Below are 16,324 nucleotides of genomic sequence, written 5' to 3' on the forward strand. Positions count from 1 at the left end.
TCCAAGTAACAAAAGATGCGCTAGTAATTAAATGTACAAATGAACTTTAAACCTTTGGAGAGTTAAGTGGTTAGGTAAATTTAGGGTTAACAATGAAACATTATAACTGATAATATCACATTAACAAAAGAGATTCGGAAGGAATTGAATAAGATGTCCATTTTAATGCCTATTATAGTTAAAGCTGATTATAAGGAAAATGGTTTTATAGGATATTTCTTTTCAGGGTATACAGTCAATATGTAAGGGTATACTTTCTCTAAAACAGATAATAAAGTAAATAATTTTGGAGATTTTATTATATTAAATTTGCCTCAAACAGTCCTGTCCACAAACCAAGAAATTACTTTTTCATTTGTTCTAGAACTGACTGAATTCAAGAGGTTGGCTATCTACTTCCACACATCATTTATTGGCATTGTTACTTGAAACTGACTTAATCAATTTATTCCTATCCAATGTAGTTACTTGGAGGTAATAATAGTTCCATAAAATTTTCAATCACATATAAAAAGACAGTTAGAAATATTCTGCAGAATTTTAAAATATAAAAAATTGATAAACATCATATACTTTAAAAATATACTAAGTATTAAAAGATGATCTAGAAAAACAGCTAAATTACCTTTGCTTGATATCAAAAGTTTAACTCCCAAATTATTTTAAAACAAATTATAAGTTAAAAGAATCTTTCAAGGTTTTGTGACCTTAATAAAATGTGGGAAAAAATGTTTTAAAATATAAATTTTTCTATGCTTTTTGAAAGACTGCCTATGTTAAAAAAATTGTGATTAAAAAAATATAATCTGGGGCAGCTAGGTGGCGCAGTGGATAGAGCACCGGCCCTGGAGTCAGGAGTACCTGAGTTCAAATCCGGCCTCATACACTTAACACTTACTAGCTGTGTTACCCTGGGCAAGTCACTTAACCCCAATTGCCTCACTGAAAAAAAAATTTAACAAAAAAAATAATCTTAAGCATTAAAGTATGCATTGTTTTCCTGATTCAAAAAAATTAATATTTTTCTGGTTTATGACTGTATTTGAGCCCAATTACCTAAAAATTATTAGAGACTGGCCTTCAATATTTTTTTTATTAAAAAAAAAAACCTAGTCATTCTGTGATACAAAATAGAGAAGGGAAGTCTCACTGGGCTGTATGACTTGAATTACTGATATTTCACTTAAACTTGAATTAGGCCCTTATTGTTTTAGTAGAATTGCAAATTCTCAATTAACTATTTACATTTTTTATTAGTGTTTTAATCCCCTTACAAACAAGTATTAGTTCTATTTAATAGGAATGCAAAACAGACAGGAAGAAGTAGACTGTAAGTAGAAGTAAGGCTCATGCTCAGGAATGTGAAGTTCAGATAGTAAAGAAGCCTTACCAAAAAAAAAAAAAACATTTTTAAAGAGACAGAGGGACCCTATCTCCCCTCAAAAAATTATGTGTTTTTGATACACAAAATTATATATGAATTGTTTTATAAACTGAGCCTGTTTGGGGAAAAAAGAAACAAACAAAACAAAATGACTTGCATTTGCCCCCTGAAAACTCAAGAAATATTTTACTCTTATTAGGGAACACTGATAAAATTTTTAAACAAAATGTTTACCTATCTCAAAATTGTCAAAAATTAGACAGTACATCTACATCATTCTTCTGACAGCAAGAACCATAATAATGGAAGCTGCACAACAGACTAATTTTTTAAAGAATTAGTTGCTACATCTTCCAATATAGCTTACTATGATCAGAAGTTATAGCATTTGGAAATTGGCCATATGGAAATAAAAGCTTGAAGGATAAATGAGAATCCAGAAGGACCCCAGAAAATTCAGGGGGAAGAGAGGGAATGGGAGAGATACTATATGTTATTGCACAAAATACAAACCTATTGCTATATTAAAATTAACAAATCTAAACTGATAAAAAGCAGTATTCTGTACCCTATAACTATAAACCTAACTATTTATAAACTGAATCTTTTTTACCTGACACTGTTGAAGCTACTCTTCCATCAGTTACTGCTTTGGAAGAATGATATGAAATCATCTGTATATCTTCCTTTTCTGTACTGGGGTACTCATTAAAAGAGGATTCTGTGGTTACGGGTGCTGTAACCTCCGAACTACGGCTTAAGTCAAGAGGGAGAGAGGGTCCAAGCTTCTCAAGTGACACATGAGCAACATCAGGTACTACATAAAAGAAAGAATGTAATAAAATATTAATAGAGAAAAACTGGTCCAATGAATATCAATTGGATTAAAGTGTTATACAAGTGTTTATAAGTCCAAAAGATGTCAGTAGAAAAAAGCAGAAATTTCTTAGTTTTCAACTCATTTTTATGATTTAGATTTTTTCTTTGTTTTCTGTGTTCTATATTAAATTAGAATACATTACCCTCAGATACTGATGGTTCTTGCTGATTTTGAGAACTGATGGAGAACACTTTTCCATCAGTGATTGGAGAGGGAGAAGAAACCTTTTCTACACAATCATCAGGCAACGGCAAAGTGGCTAAACGCTGTGATCTTCTTCTCCGCTCACTATGTTTGGAAGGTCTAGGGGGATTCACGGGTTGTGATGGACCTAGAAAAAGATCTTTCAATGTTCATGAAGAAGAGATATGCCAGGCTCATCTTATAATATTTTAGTGACTAAAGAAGGGATATGGTTTAAAAATATGATCAGATTCTATCTGATGTTCCAAAAGCTACAGAACTAGAACCTTCCAAATGGGAATTATTCAAGGGTAAAATTTGGTCCCTTATTGGCAAAAAATTAATGAGCAAAGCACTCAACTCTAAAATGCACTATCATCAATAGTTTAAAATATTTAGGGTTATCTATTTTGATTAATATGAATATACTGACTTAGGGGAGGGGGGAATCTTCTTTACTCCTACACAAAAGGCATTAATAGTTACTTGAGAGTTAACTCACTATCAAGGGTTAACTGAGTGAATGTCTGCAATTCCTCACTTGAGAAAAAATAGTTCCTTTGTATTAGAAGAAATTCTTTTTAAAATATGCAGTATGACAAAAGGAAGGACATTTATAAGTTCTGGTTAGGAAAAAAGTCAAGGGTAATTATAAAATATATCAAAATACTGTGCGCTTTACTTTAGTTACCAAAGTAAAGCTAACACAAATTAGCTTTAGAGAACTACCCTTCTACTTTTTTACATGAACTTTTGTGAACATTTTGGGTCTGATTTTAAAAATAACAAAGAATAATTGATTAAACATCTATTCAAGGTACAAGATGTACAAAAATACACCATCTCACATTTACATATTTTGTAAATGTGATTTCATAATCTCTGCAACTTCCTATTAAAGTGTAATACAGGTTTTATGAACATAAATTTCTTCTGTTTATAATAGGCTGGCTTTTTGGGCATATAAACAGGTTTGTCTGTTTAAAAGATATTAATAATATAGGTTATAGGGGAGACGTAAAAAGACGTCTAAAATGTTGGAGCTATTGCTGCTTAAAAGGCACTTCCTCTCTCACTCCAACAATGCCCCATCACAAATTCAAATTCAACAAACATCATTTATTAAGTACCTACTATATTCAAGGCATTGTACAAGGCATAGTGCATCATTGTAATCAATTTATAAATCAAAATGTAGAAATAAAATTAAGTTGCTATATTATGTAGTTACAAGTCCAAGATGTGAATAATCCTCAAAAGAAAAATACTTACCAATGTTATGTGACATTGTAGTGGATACTGATGATATTGTTTTTATGAGAAATGTCACAAAATGAAGAATATGTAGAATATAGTTGAATTCTTGGCCCACTCTCACCCCCCCTCTCTTTCTACCCATCCACCCTCCAAAAAAAAAAAAGTCACTGACCCAAATGTGTCTTTTTTTTTAAACATCACAAATATTAAATTTTTAAATACCCCACCCTTTTAAAAACTATTTGGCAACTGTGAGTTGGAGAAAAGACAAACATCTGTTTAACACAGTAGACCTCTTAATGCCTAAATTTTATAGTTATGAGATATGTATGACACGGAGTATTTCAAAAAGACATGTCATTTTCATTTAGTAATTATGATTACTGACTGGTCTGTGAGTAAAAGTCAAAAAACTTTTTCATAGTGTTACTCAAGTAGTATTATAGTCTTTTTACCTAGAATATATATATATATATATATTCTATATTCTATATTCACACACATGGATCTTATAATTTGTAAGAAAACCCATGAAACCCATGAGGGGCACAAGTGCTAAAGACTAAAAACTATGCTGTAAGGCAGAGGTGTCAAACCACGTGGCCTGCAAAACTCCATACTGCAGCCTCAACAATATTAAAATACAACTGAGAAAGGATCGACAAAATAAATAAAAATACAACATAGATAATGTTAATCTGTGGTTTTCCGCGGCTTGCAGGGATCCATTTGTGTTTGTGTTTGACACCACTGGTATAAGGAACCCTTGTTTAAAAATACTGTTTTAACTCATTAAAAGACTGGGAATAGTCCACTAAATTGTTTTCTTCAGTTCCATCCAGAAGGCTCCTTCCTTTTCCTACCAGTGAGGTAAGTGGAAGCTCATAGATATGGAAAAAATAGCATAATTTTTTGGTGCTTTTTTTTGAGGGCACGAGAAGACAAAAGTGTGAGGCTGGGGGTGTGGTGATGGTGGTGGTGGGGTGTGTGTGTGCGTGTGTGTGTGCACGCGTGTGTTTCTATGTGTGTGTATGTGTGTGTGTGTGTGTTTTTGGGGGAGAGGCTGTTGTACATTAATACATCCAAGGTAGAATTTCTGGGTAAAATACAAAAAAAAAAAAAAAAAGATTCAGCATAAACTTCACTGATACGTCTGTCTCTGTCTCTCATTCAAATAAATCAGGCATTTCAGAGTGTTTACATTATTAGCTGTGGAGATTCAAATTAGAATGAAATTTATGTCACTGAATGACATGATTTCTCAACCACCATAATAGTCTCTGTACCATAAATAAGTCAGAAACATAAGCAGTTTTACATCTAAAATAAATTTAAACTTCTCTATCATTCCCATTAAGACTGAATTTTAAGAGCAACCTCATAAAAAGCAATATTAAAAACTACAATCAAAATTATGTTGCTTATAGGATAAGTAACTAATTTTTAAAAAATCTGTGCTCACTAGTTTTATTAATCACTGAAGAAGGAAGCTGAGATACAATCGTCAAATCCTCGACTTGTATTAACTCTGGGGAAAGTGGCGATTTAGGGGGTTTTATACACCCAGAAGAATCTCCAGATTCATGTTTGCATTTCTTGCTGCGAGCCTTCCCTGAAGACAAAGTTGAGGATAACAGTGCAGGTTTCTGAGTGTTGGCAGAACTGCTAATGTCAGCTTCATTTTTTTTCTGACTTTGAGGTTTAGGTGAAATCTCCTGAATAAATAATAAAAAATTGATATTTTTATTTCGGTTTCTTCACTGTTGTTCTTGTTTTCTACTTTGATTGTTAAGCAACTTTAGTATCCAAAAAAAAAACATTGTTAAGCAACACATAACATCTCTCTAGTACAAATGAAAAACCAAAAACAACCCCACTTTTTTTAAGTTGAAAAGGCCGTCTTTAAAGGGACACTGTCAATTTTGGATCTAAAATTTTTTCCCATCAAATTACTATTATTTATAACGCCCTCAAAAAGCTTTAAAATATCATTATCTTACAGTTTGATGAGATTTCTCTTTAAAATTTATTAAAATATTTCTATTCACTTGTATAAGCACAACTGTCAATGCCCATGGGCATATATGTAAATAGGGTTTATTTTTCTGTTTCATAACAAGAGTAGTGAATTTTGATTTTTAATTAGAGGGTATGTCATTGCAAAAATCATTTAATCTTGGCTGAATTTTGGGATCTGAAGCATCTGACAGGTTCCCTTTAAGGAAAGATCTCAACACAGAAAACGATGACCAAATTAATAGACTGAGCACACTATCTTTAACCCATTTTAGTGTTGGAAGCCAGTTTCACAAGCAAAAGGCATTATGAAATCAGAGCTACCAGCAATGTAGAGTTAATGGACTAATTAAAAAAAAAAAAGACAAAAAAAAACCCCAAACACACAAAAAAGGATATAAAATGTAAGTAAAATTTTTGTATCTAAAAATAAAATACATCACATTTTGTAGAACATTTTCCCCTTCATCCTATTGTATGTTTGTAGTAAATGAAAACAAATTTATATTTTCTGATTTTTCAGAAATAATTTTAAATTATTTTTGTCTGCAAAATGTCCTTTATGCTGGATAATATGCATCCATGTTGGGAACAGGATGGACCCTAATGGATCTGGGTGGACTCTATAGTATTGGAATGTAATTAGAATTTTTAGAAATCGGATGTGCCTATATTCCTATTGTGATTTATAATCATAGTGCTATGCATTTATTTCCTTTTACCAGCACAGGCTTCTGTAACAGCCCAACTATTAGGATTATGAACCACAGCTTCTTCCCAATCGGTCTCTCACTCCCATGACTAGTTGTGAGGGATGATCATCAGGTCTGCAGACCTCGGTACTTTGGAAGGTCACGATTTGAGGATAGGATAATTTTCCTTTTCTAGTGAAACACAAGAGCTCCAAGTTTCAGTGCAAATATTTGTAGGCAGGTATTCTATATATTTAGAGGGACATCTTTGAGTGTTCTAATGGCATGCTGGATATAACACATTAAAGGTCCGTTGTAAAGTATCCCACTCGGTTGTCACCAGTTTTATCATTGAATCAGTTCATTACAGATGTGAATTATAAGTGCAAGCTACTCATTTAAGTAAATAGTCCATAAACTGGAGTGAATCCCTATGCTGATTATAGAAGGTATTGCCAGAAAATTAATTAGAGCCATAGCTTGTAAATAAACAATTTTATTGTTCATCTTCACATATGTGAAAGACATTACTACAGCATCCAGTACTCTCAAGTTACAAAGTTATTTAAAACAAGATTTAAAAACTTAAATTAATATTTTGATAAGGTGCTTAAGCTCTAACAAGGACAAATTAACATTATAAAACCTTACTGAATTGTTATTCATCTAATGCAGATTTTGTTCAAAAGTAAATATAACATGGCATATCCCTAGTACAGTTAAATAAACTATAATATCTGTAACTAATAATCTGAAGTTTAGGGTTCAAGACAATGGATTGTAAAAAAAATTAATATAAATAAAATAGAATTCATTAAAACAGTTTTTTCAGCTGTTGGCCTATGAATCTCTACTATGTCTTGATTCACATAATTTGAAGAACTCTATTACACCTTAGCCACCTATACAAGAAAGGCAGCTGATAATGCCTATTTACTTTAGGCCTATCAGCTATTCTGATAAAAATTCATATTTAAGGATTTTATAACTCGGCTATTTTAATTTCCACTAGGGGTGGCACTTGGGATAAGTTATGAGTTTAGCTATGAAACATTTTCCCATTTGAATTAGTCTGGATAAAGAAAAGGGGAAAACAGCCTGACCACTTTTTTAGATGCTTTTAAAAGAATCTAATCTAACTCAAATTTTTGTTAAATTAAGTGAGCATCCTTGTTACAAAACTTGCAAGGCCTCCCAGATTACTTTGTAAACAATAAAAATGTAAACAGCCGAGTTAGTCTAAAAGCTACTTTATGTAGCTTGTCTACGGAATGTGCACTGCTTTCAGCACTAAATCTTAAACATAAACAGTGTAATCTGTACAATCACATTCACCTCAATGGGGTTCTGCATAATAAAAGATTGACATTGTAATGAATCCTCCAGAAATGTTTTACTAACCATGTCCCTGATTTATTGCATACTGAGAATAGTATAAACAGTGATAAAAAATACACAGTAATTTAAAATCTGGGATGTTAAATATCATAACACAGTAAAAATATCACACAAAATTTGGTTGATATACTGACATCATAACGGCAAAGAATTAACCGTTGTGGTAGCTATAGAAAATTAGTAAGAGACCATAAAATAACAATCAGCTTGAAAGACCACTGATTCAATACAGTATCAACGGAGGCACCAAAACAATGCAACCTCATCAAATTATGTTTAAAAACCCTGAAAAACCCAATAGGATGTCAATTAAAGTTGGGTTGTCTTTTAAAGTGTGTATCAAGGGAAATTGCTACTCCTTTTAAAATATTCCTTATTAAGCTACTAATAAAGAAAATTAAATGAATACAAATAAGCTATATTAAAATTACATTAAGGCTCAGATTTTAAAACAGCAGAACCAAGGAAATTCAGAGTTATGGCTATTACTGTGTCCTGGTAACCTTACTGTGCCTAGGAAATTAAGCCCTTAAGAGTATGTAAAAGCATGCACAGTTCATTATGTACAGGAATTGTGAGAGTTTGAAGGGAACCAAGGCAAAATCTAGCAACCTTAATTTAAAAATTCTCAATTGGGCAGCGTTAAGTCAAGACCCTTAATACTATCTTAACTTTTTTGTATTTACTAAAATATACATCCTAGCAAAATTGTATGGCTCATTGAACAGTTCATAAAACATACACAGTCTAACATCAATTCTTACAATAGAAAAGAAACTTCTTACAAAAGAAGTTTTATTAGTCGTCCACAACCCTGTTTAATTCACAAATAAAAAGTATTTGTGGAAGGGTCCTTTTCTAAGCCAGTGAGAGGTATGGTTCCGGCTAAAAAATTATACCCTGGGATGCCTGACTCCTGGACTTTCAATTCTTTGGAGACAGTGATTTTTAATGTCAGTCTAATGAAAATTGAAATGAATTTTGTAGTTTACTTTTATACCTTGGATAAGGCAGAGAAAGAAATGTCTTCAAACAATGTTTCCTATTCCTGTTTCTGAACGAAAGGGCAATTTCAATTACGTGGACACTATTATCTCCATGCCTCACTCCAGTGGGAACCTGGCAAAAAATCAAAGGCTACCATTTCATACCTGCTCCAGCATTGGAGCCGTTTCACTGCAGCAGTCTTCCTTTTTTTCAGCACCATCCACCCCAACAGCTTTGGATGCCAACAAACCTTAAGAAAAATTGCACAGAAATGGTTTGTTAGAAAAGTGTTAACTTTCACTCAATATAATTTATTTTAAAGTGAAGAAACTGTCCTTTCCTTTCCCCATACTTTGTACCAGGTATGTAGTAGATTTTGACAACTTAAGAAGGAACAGCCTGAAAGGCTTAATTACCACCAACATAGGTACTTCTGACAGTTGGTCAGGAGAAATGAAATAGGAGAACTTGAAGGATTACACACTATATATGCACTATTTTCTTCACCATTTTTTCTCTTCTTGAAAAAACCTTATACAAAACAAGATATGTTCGATAAGAAAACTTTCTGATTATCAAAGTCCAGAAACAATTTTTTTCAGATTTTTGGTTTTTTAACATTGTCACAGGCTATTTATAAACAAAATAAAATGGAAAATTGACTGAATCAAAGGCTCAGTCATGAATTGTGAAATGGTATGGGGCTTTGAAAATCACATAAAACTCCATTATCAAGTTAATGGGGAAAAAAAATAAAATCCCTGAAATGCCAATGGAAAAGAAGCAACCTTTTTGTTTGGATGAAAACTGGCCGTAATTCACTTTATTTATTTAGACACGGCTCTTTTCCTACCCTCCTTGGGCATGCATCTTCTAATAATAATAATTCTAACTTCTCACATATAATGTACTTCTTGCAATATAGGCATAGATTTCAAGTTGGAAAAGGACCTTAGGGGCCACTGAATCCAACTCTTTATTTTACCTATAAGTAAATTGAGGTACAGAAAGGCTGAGTGACTTGCATGGAGTCAAACAGATGCTAAGTTTCAGGTCTTCCTAACTCCAAGTCCAGTGCTTTAACCCTAACATCACACTACCTTTTCGGGAGCTTTCCATCCTTACTAACTAAAAATGGTAGCTAAGATCTAAATTCTCATTTCCAAATCAAATGATGAACTATATAACTATATACACACACATTTTCCCCTAAGTATGCCACCAATTCTCAACTCTGAGCCCAGATTGTGTCTTTTAGAACAAGATGAAGTTTTTGCTAAACATTAAAATCCTGTCTCACAGCACCAACTGAACGTATGGTTCAGGGTCTTTTCCTAAGGCAGACACCTTTTGTGCTGTCCAATTCAGACAAAGGATATCCTAGTTACTGGTTGAAACTACACCATATCTATAAGATCATCAGAAGTGTGGGGTGCCGTTTTAGAGGAAGCCAATTATAACCCTTCCTAAAGAGTATGAAGGAAACCATCATCCAGTCATATAATTACTGCCATCATGTTTCAGGATTAAATAGCTAAAAATATTCCTAACATGTTGTAAGAAGATATGCCAGATTAAGATGATATGGCAATGTTTAGTTCTTTTATATAAATGTCACTTATTCCCAATGACTGTTTTATGAGTTACATTTCAAGCATCTCACACAAGAATCAAACACTCAAGCTTTAGCTTCTCTCAGTGGCACTAAAAGTGCTAGAGAGCTATTACTATTTACTATGTAAATATCTAGCAATCAGCAGCGACAACAAATTTGAAAGGCTCAAGAAAATTGGATTCTCAAATATCAATGGCTCTGTAATGAAAATATTATTTGACCCACTGTCATTTTTCATTTGATACTGAAAGCATTCTACAGAGTAAGCTATTTAATGTTCTTATATCTAAGATTATATCTTAAATTACTTATTTAATTTTCTTATTTCTAGAATTAGTTTAAAAACCAATCACACTGGGAAACAATTTTCATTTCAAATCTAATCCTAATGTTACATATTAATATAGCTGTTGGATATATGTTGGCATGTTGCAGTGAAACAATGCAACATGGAACATCACTAACAATCACTTTCATTTCACTTTTCTCTACTTGGTATTACTGAAAATCAATGCATCATTGAAAATTAGAAGTAAAATGATTAGGAAATCACTAATTCCTTGCTTGTGGGGAAAAGTCACCTTATAATGTATTTTACAGCTTTAGTTTTAAAGGGACAATTATCTGAAATTCATAGAATCACAGTGATACACACAATCTCAGAATCATAAGAAACACTGAAGGCTATCTAAGTCCAAACATAAACATATTCATTGTTTTCGTTTTTCCTTTTTAAACATTCAGTCTGTTATACAGCATGCTGGAAGGTCTAGCTGGTAGGATTAGAATAGCAAATAAATTTGGCTTTAGCAATCTTTAATAGGTATCCAAGGAAAAGAGACCATTGCCACATGCAGCAAAAAAAAAAATACAATATTAAAACCATGTGGGCAAATATTGAGAAACTGCAAAATGAAAAGCCAGTAAGGTAATGCAATAGTTTTCAATGGATATTTAGATAATTTCTACCATAAAATACGAAATTACAGCAGATATTACAGTCTTTTAAAAGAGGGATTGCATTTTAAGGACCTGTGAAGGAAAAAGAAGCCATATAGTACAAAGAAAAATCAGAAAATTTATTAAAAATTACTTAAAAATTAAAAACTATGGTCAGAGACTCCTAGGCCTCAACGATGAAAGGATCTTTTATAGAGAATATGAACACTACATAACCCAAGATAATGTTGATGTAAACTGGATGACAAAGGAAGACTCAGAAAACAAATAGGTACTTGAAGAAAGAATTTACTTTTACAGTGAAAAGTAGCCCAATGACTATTTGTAGTTATCTAATTCTTATCTAATAATTCTTTATTCTTAAAAAAATTCTTTTGGTAACCACGGTATTTCCTCTTGAAGAACAGGTTAATAAGTATTAATTGGGAATAAATAAATTTAGGAATATGAACTATATCAATGTCAATGTTTCTTCCTCCAAGAAGAGTGTAGAGCATGGAGGTAATTATTCTAGAGGCTAGCATTAAACATTTCCTGAATTTGTGCATCTATCAGCTAAATGTGTATGTGTACACATATGTGTGTCCCTGAGTATATATGTACTTTTGTTACTGTTGTTACTCTATTTGTGTGCTCTGTACCTGTTTACATCTCTGTAAAATGAGATTTGATTCAGTGGCCTCTAGTTCTAAACCTATAACCCTATGTTGTAAAAAAACACACACACACACATGGGGGCAACTAGATGGCCCAGTGGATAAAGCACTGGCCCTGGATTCAGGAGGACCTGAGTTCAAATCCAACCTCAGACACTTGACACTTACTAGCTGTGTGACCCTGGGCAAGTCACTTAACCCTCATTGCCCTGCAAAAAAAAAAAAAAAGCAAAAAAACCCCAACCCCAAAACACACACGTGTATGTGTACATACATGTGTATAGGGAGGCATACACAAAAAGTACTATGTATATCAAAAATCCTGCTCTGCCCATCTACAAATTTTCCAAGTTAAAATATTTCTATCTACCATCTATAACTATGAGCATGGAAATAATAAAGAGGTGGAATAAATTATACAATTTTAAAATTGTTCCATCATTTTTCATCCTGAGATTTCAAAGCACTTTTTTATGCCTTCTGTAATCCTAAATCTTTTCACCTTTTTTAGGACTAGGGAAAAATTTTCAACACCTGTTAGTAGTTTCAGAATAAAGCACCTGGGTTCAAGACCTAGTTCTGCTGTTTCCTCTGTCAAGTAGGGCAGTTAATCTATTAACCTCTTTGGGACTCAGTTTCCTCTTCTGCAAAATGTCAAGTTGGATTAAAAGACCTCTAACATCTCTTCCAGTTCTAAAGCTATAATTCTATATTCTTTAATTGAACTTGTGAAATGAGTCCCATTTAGGCAGGAGAAATAATGTCATAAGCTAACAACATACTACTAGCATTTCTAAGCCTTAGACATTTTTAAAAAATATTATCTAGCCTTATTAGTAAATGACATCTTAGAAACAGCATGTACATGACAACTGCTGCTGTCTTTTCCTATTTCATTGACTATTCATATACTATAAAAATACAATTTATGAATTACTTGGCCCCAGAGAATGGATTGCAGACTTTCCACTATATCTTTAAACTGACTTTAATAATTTTTAAACATTATGCATACAGCAAATACTATGACCTATAACAGGTTGTGACCTATATTGAACAGTAGTGAACTGTGTAAAAAAAAAAGTGTCAAAAAATGTAGTTATAGGCTCATGCCTATTAGTTGAATAAAAATACAGAACATTATTTTTAAACCCTACTCATGCTCTAATCTCTACCAAGCAGGATCTTAGCCTGAGGTACATGAATTTTTTTTTTAAATATTTTGATACCTGTTTTTCAATATTGTATTTTATGTATTTAAAAACATTCTGAAAAGGGGTGCACAGGGCTTCACTAAATTATCAAAAGGGTGTATAATACAAAAAAAAAAGGTTAAGAACCTCTACTGTAAAAAGGGGGACGCATGAGCAAAAATTGTAGAAATATACAATGAAAATGTGGAAAGGAGTATGTGAATTAATATTACTCTGAGAATGATCCATTTGGCTACTTTTGGTTTCAAGAAGTATAACTAGGAAGTGTATGTGTTTGCATGGGGGGAGGAGGGACGGAAATGATTCAGACCAGAGACCTGCTGCTATGAACACAGCCAGATTCCCAGTGTAATAGTGGACATGGTAGAGTTCAAACACACCACATCAAAAACAAAAACATTACTGCATGTTAGTTGCACTTCTCACTGTTTTCCATCAATTATAAATAAAATTTATATGAGTATAGACAATTCAGTAGTTCAACTAAGGCTACAGACTTTAAGTATGTTCCCTTTATATGCAAAACTGTTACAATATGAGGATATAAATGTATGAATCTACATGAGAAGAACTGTTAGATAGCAATCTTCTGAGTAAAGAGAGGAAGCTGATCAAGTGCTCATACTATTCTGACAGTGTATTATATTTCATGCTTTGCTGCTGTTGCTGCTGCTACTAAGGGTTTACTGATCCACTCAAAGTCCCCAAGAGACACCAAAGAAGTTGCACCACAGTGTCTTTACTACTCTCCCACAATAAACAGAGGCTGCTACTAAGCAATCATCAATGTGTTCTCTTGGGAGGCACAATGCAAAAGGCCTCTATTTTATATCATTACTGTGCTCTCAAGGTCAGTTACAATCCTTATAAGTTTAGTTGTCATTACATTAATTATCCCACTCTATTTTTCCTTCTTCAAAGAGTCACATGAATTTCCCAGTAAGAAACTAGAAGGTGTACTGACTGACACCAAAACCAGGATAAAAAGACATGATGTCAGAAAATGGGGGCTTATATCTTGAGTGTAGCAATTCCATCTTCTCCAATTTTTGCTCCTGCAATACAGCTGGTTCTCTTTAAATCACATAAATTTGAACAGTTCTGTTCCACTCTTGCCATAGAATGCAACATAATGTTATAAATTCTAACAAAGTATGGAGTCTGAAAGTGCTACCATAATCCCTAAAAAGACGTGGCTCTCTCCAAAGCCATTAGTGTTTCTACTCTTAAGAAATAAAAAAGAGGGGGCAGCTAGGTGGCACAGTGGATAAAGCACTGGCCCTGGATTCAGGAGAACCTGAGTTCAAATCCGACCTCAGACACTTGACACTTACTAGCTGTGTAACCCTGGGCAAGTCACTTAACCCTCATTGCTCCTCCCCACCAAAAAAAAGAAAGAAAAAGGAAAGGCTGCAGTTATCTTTTTTAGAAAAAAGTTCCTCCCTGAGTACTTAATATCTCTTTGTTTAAAAAGGGGGGGGGACAGCTGGATGGCGCAGTGGATAAAGCACCGGCCCTAGATTCAGGAGGACCCAAGTTCAAATCCAGCCTTAGACACTTGACACTTACTAGCTGTGTGACCCTGGGCAAGTCCCTTAATCCCCCAAAAAAGGTGTTTAAAAAAAAAAAGAGGGGATAGGGTGGGGGGGGGTGCTGGTACTCAAGAGAGAACAAGAAGAAAATTAAAGTTTTCAACATTTCCATTTCTATGAATCAATTGAAAAATCACTAAATCAATGTTACAATGAAGTGTACTAGTATATTCTACTTTTCACTTTAATTACTACTGGTAGCTCAGTGGATAGATTGCTAGACCTGGAGTCAGGAAGATTTGAGTTCAAATCCTAACTCAGAGAGTTATTAGATGTGTGATGTTGGAAAGTCACTTTTAAAAAAAAATGAAGGAAGGAGCAGCTACGTGGCACAGTGGATAAAGCACCGGCCCTGGATTCAGGAGAACCTGAGTTCAAATCTGTACTCAAACACTTGACACTTACTAGCTGTGTGACGCTGGGCAAGTCACTTAACCCTCATTGCTCAAAAAAAAAAAAGGAAAAAAAGTGCTATTTGCCTCAATTTCCACATCTGTAAAACGGGCATAGGAGATAGTATTTGTAAAGCTATTAGTAAATCTTAAAGCACTGTATAAATGCTAGTTAATCTAAAGAATAATTTCAAATACAAAATAGCACATTATCTAATGCAGTTAACACCCTCATGAAAAAATTTGGCAAAATTAATTACTGGATTTAACAATTTTAATCATGTGATACTTAGCATAAATCAATTAATAAGCATTTATTAAGCATCTACTCTGTGGCAGGTACTGTGCTAAGTATTGGATACAAATGAAAAAATGAAACAATTTCTGATCTCAAGGAGCTTACTCTTACTAATATCTATTAAGTGATTCTAGAAAAATACTTTGTTAGTAAAAACAGCATTATTATGGACAATTAGCTTCAAATAAATATTTTGTGAATTAGTAAATCACTGAACAGTGTTACAATAGGATTTCACAACTTTACATGAATCTGTTTATAATGATGCATTAAAATATTAATGAGAAATGCTGATTAGTGTAACTTTATGAAGAATATGGCCTCATACAACAGTTTTCCCCTCCAATGGCAAATCTAGAATTCTATTAAGTTAAATCAAATGTTTTAAGACAAAAAGATTAGTAATTTTAAATTTTAGATAAAAACCTGTTTAGCATTTAAAATAAGATTAGTGGCCTCCAATTATTAAAAATAAAAATGTTTGTATTCAGAGAAACTATTTTGGGTTTTTTTTAAAAGAGTTTTCATGCAGATTTTTTTGTTTTGTTTTTTTAGAGTTACCATGCAGATTTAGACACTCTCCAAAACTGTAAAGTTGTTATTCCATTAATTAATTGAAAGTGATAATGAAATAAACTTCTACACCAGGGTGAATTATTATATAGCAGTTTGTTAAGAAAAGACTAAATATTAACAGAGGTATATTATTTAAAGAGCTAACAAAATTAATTATTTAGAAACAAAATTTTATCTTTCCAATGAGATGTCATAGCATCTTAATCTACTAGACTGAAGAAAGA

At 33.0% G+C, this 16,324-nt stretch overlaps 1 protein-coding gene across 4 annotated transcripts in view; it reads right to left on the reverse strand.

Annotated features, from left to right (window-relative positions):
• Positions 1 to 16,324, reverse strand: part of PHF20L1 (PHD finger protein 20 like 1) — a 126,569-nt gene that overhangs the window by 62,050 nt on the left and 48,195 nt on the right. For 3 of the 4 annotated variants that reach the window (XM_043985484.1, XM_043985472.1, XM_043985478.1), the window contains 4 exons: positions 8,962 to 9,047; positions 5,167 to 5,419; positions 2,407 to 2,595; positions 1,998 to 2,201 (listed from right to left, as the gene is read on the reverse strand). In XM_043985484.1, coding sequence (XP_043841419.1) covers positions 1,998 to 2,201; positions 2,407 to 2,595; positions 5,167 to 5,419; positions 8,962 to 9,047 — 732 coding nt within the window. Of the gene's footprint in view, positions 1 to 1,997; positions 2,202 to 2,406; positions 2,596 to 5,166; positions 5,420 to 6,906; positions 9,048 to 16,324 lie in introns of those variants that run through there. The other variant, XM_043985494.1, reaches the window with a different exon arrangement.

This window comes from Dromiciops gliroides, chromosome 1 (assembly GCF_019393635.1).
Source record: "Dromiciops gliroides isolate mDroGli1 chromosome 1, mDroGli1.pri, whole genome shotgun sequence".
Taxonomy (NCBI): domain Eukaryota; kingdom Metazoa; phylum Chordata; class Mammalia; order Microbiotheria; family Microbiotheriidae; genus Dromiciops; species Dromiciops gliroides.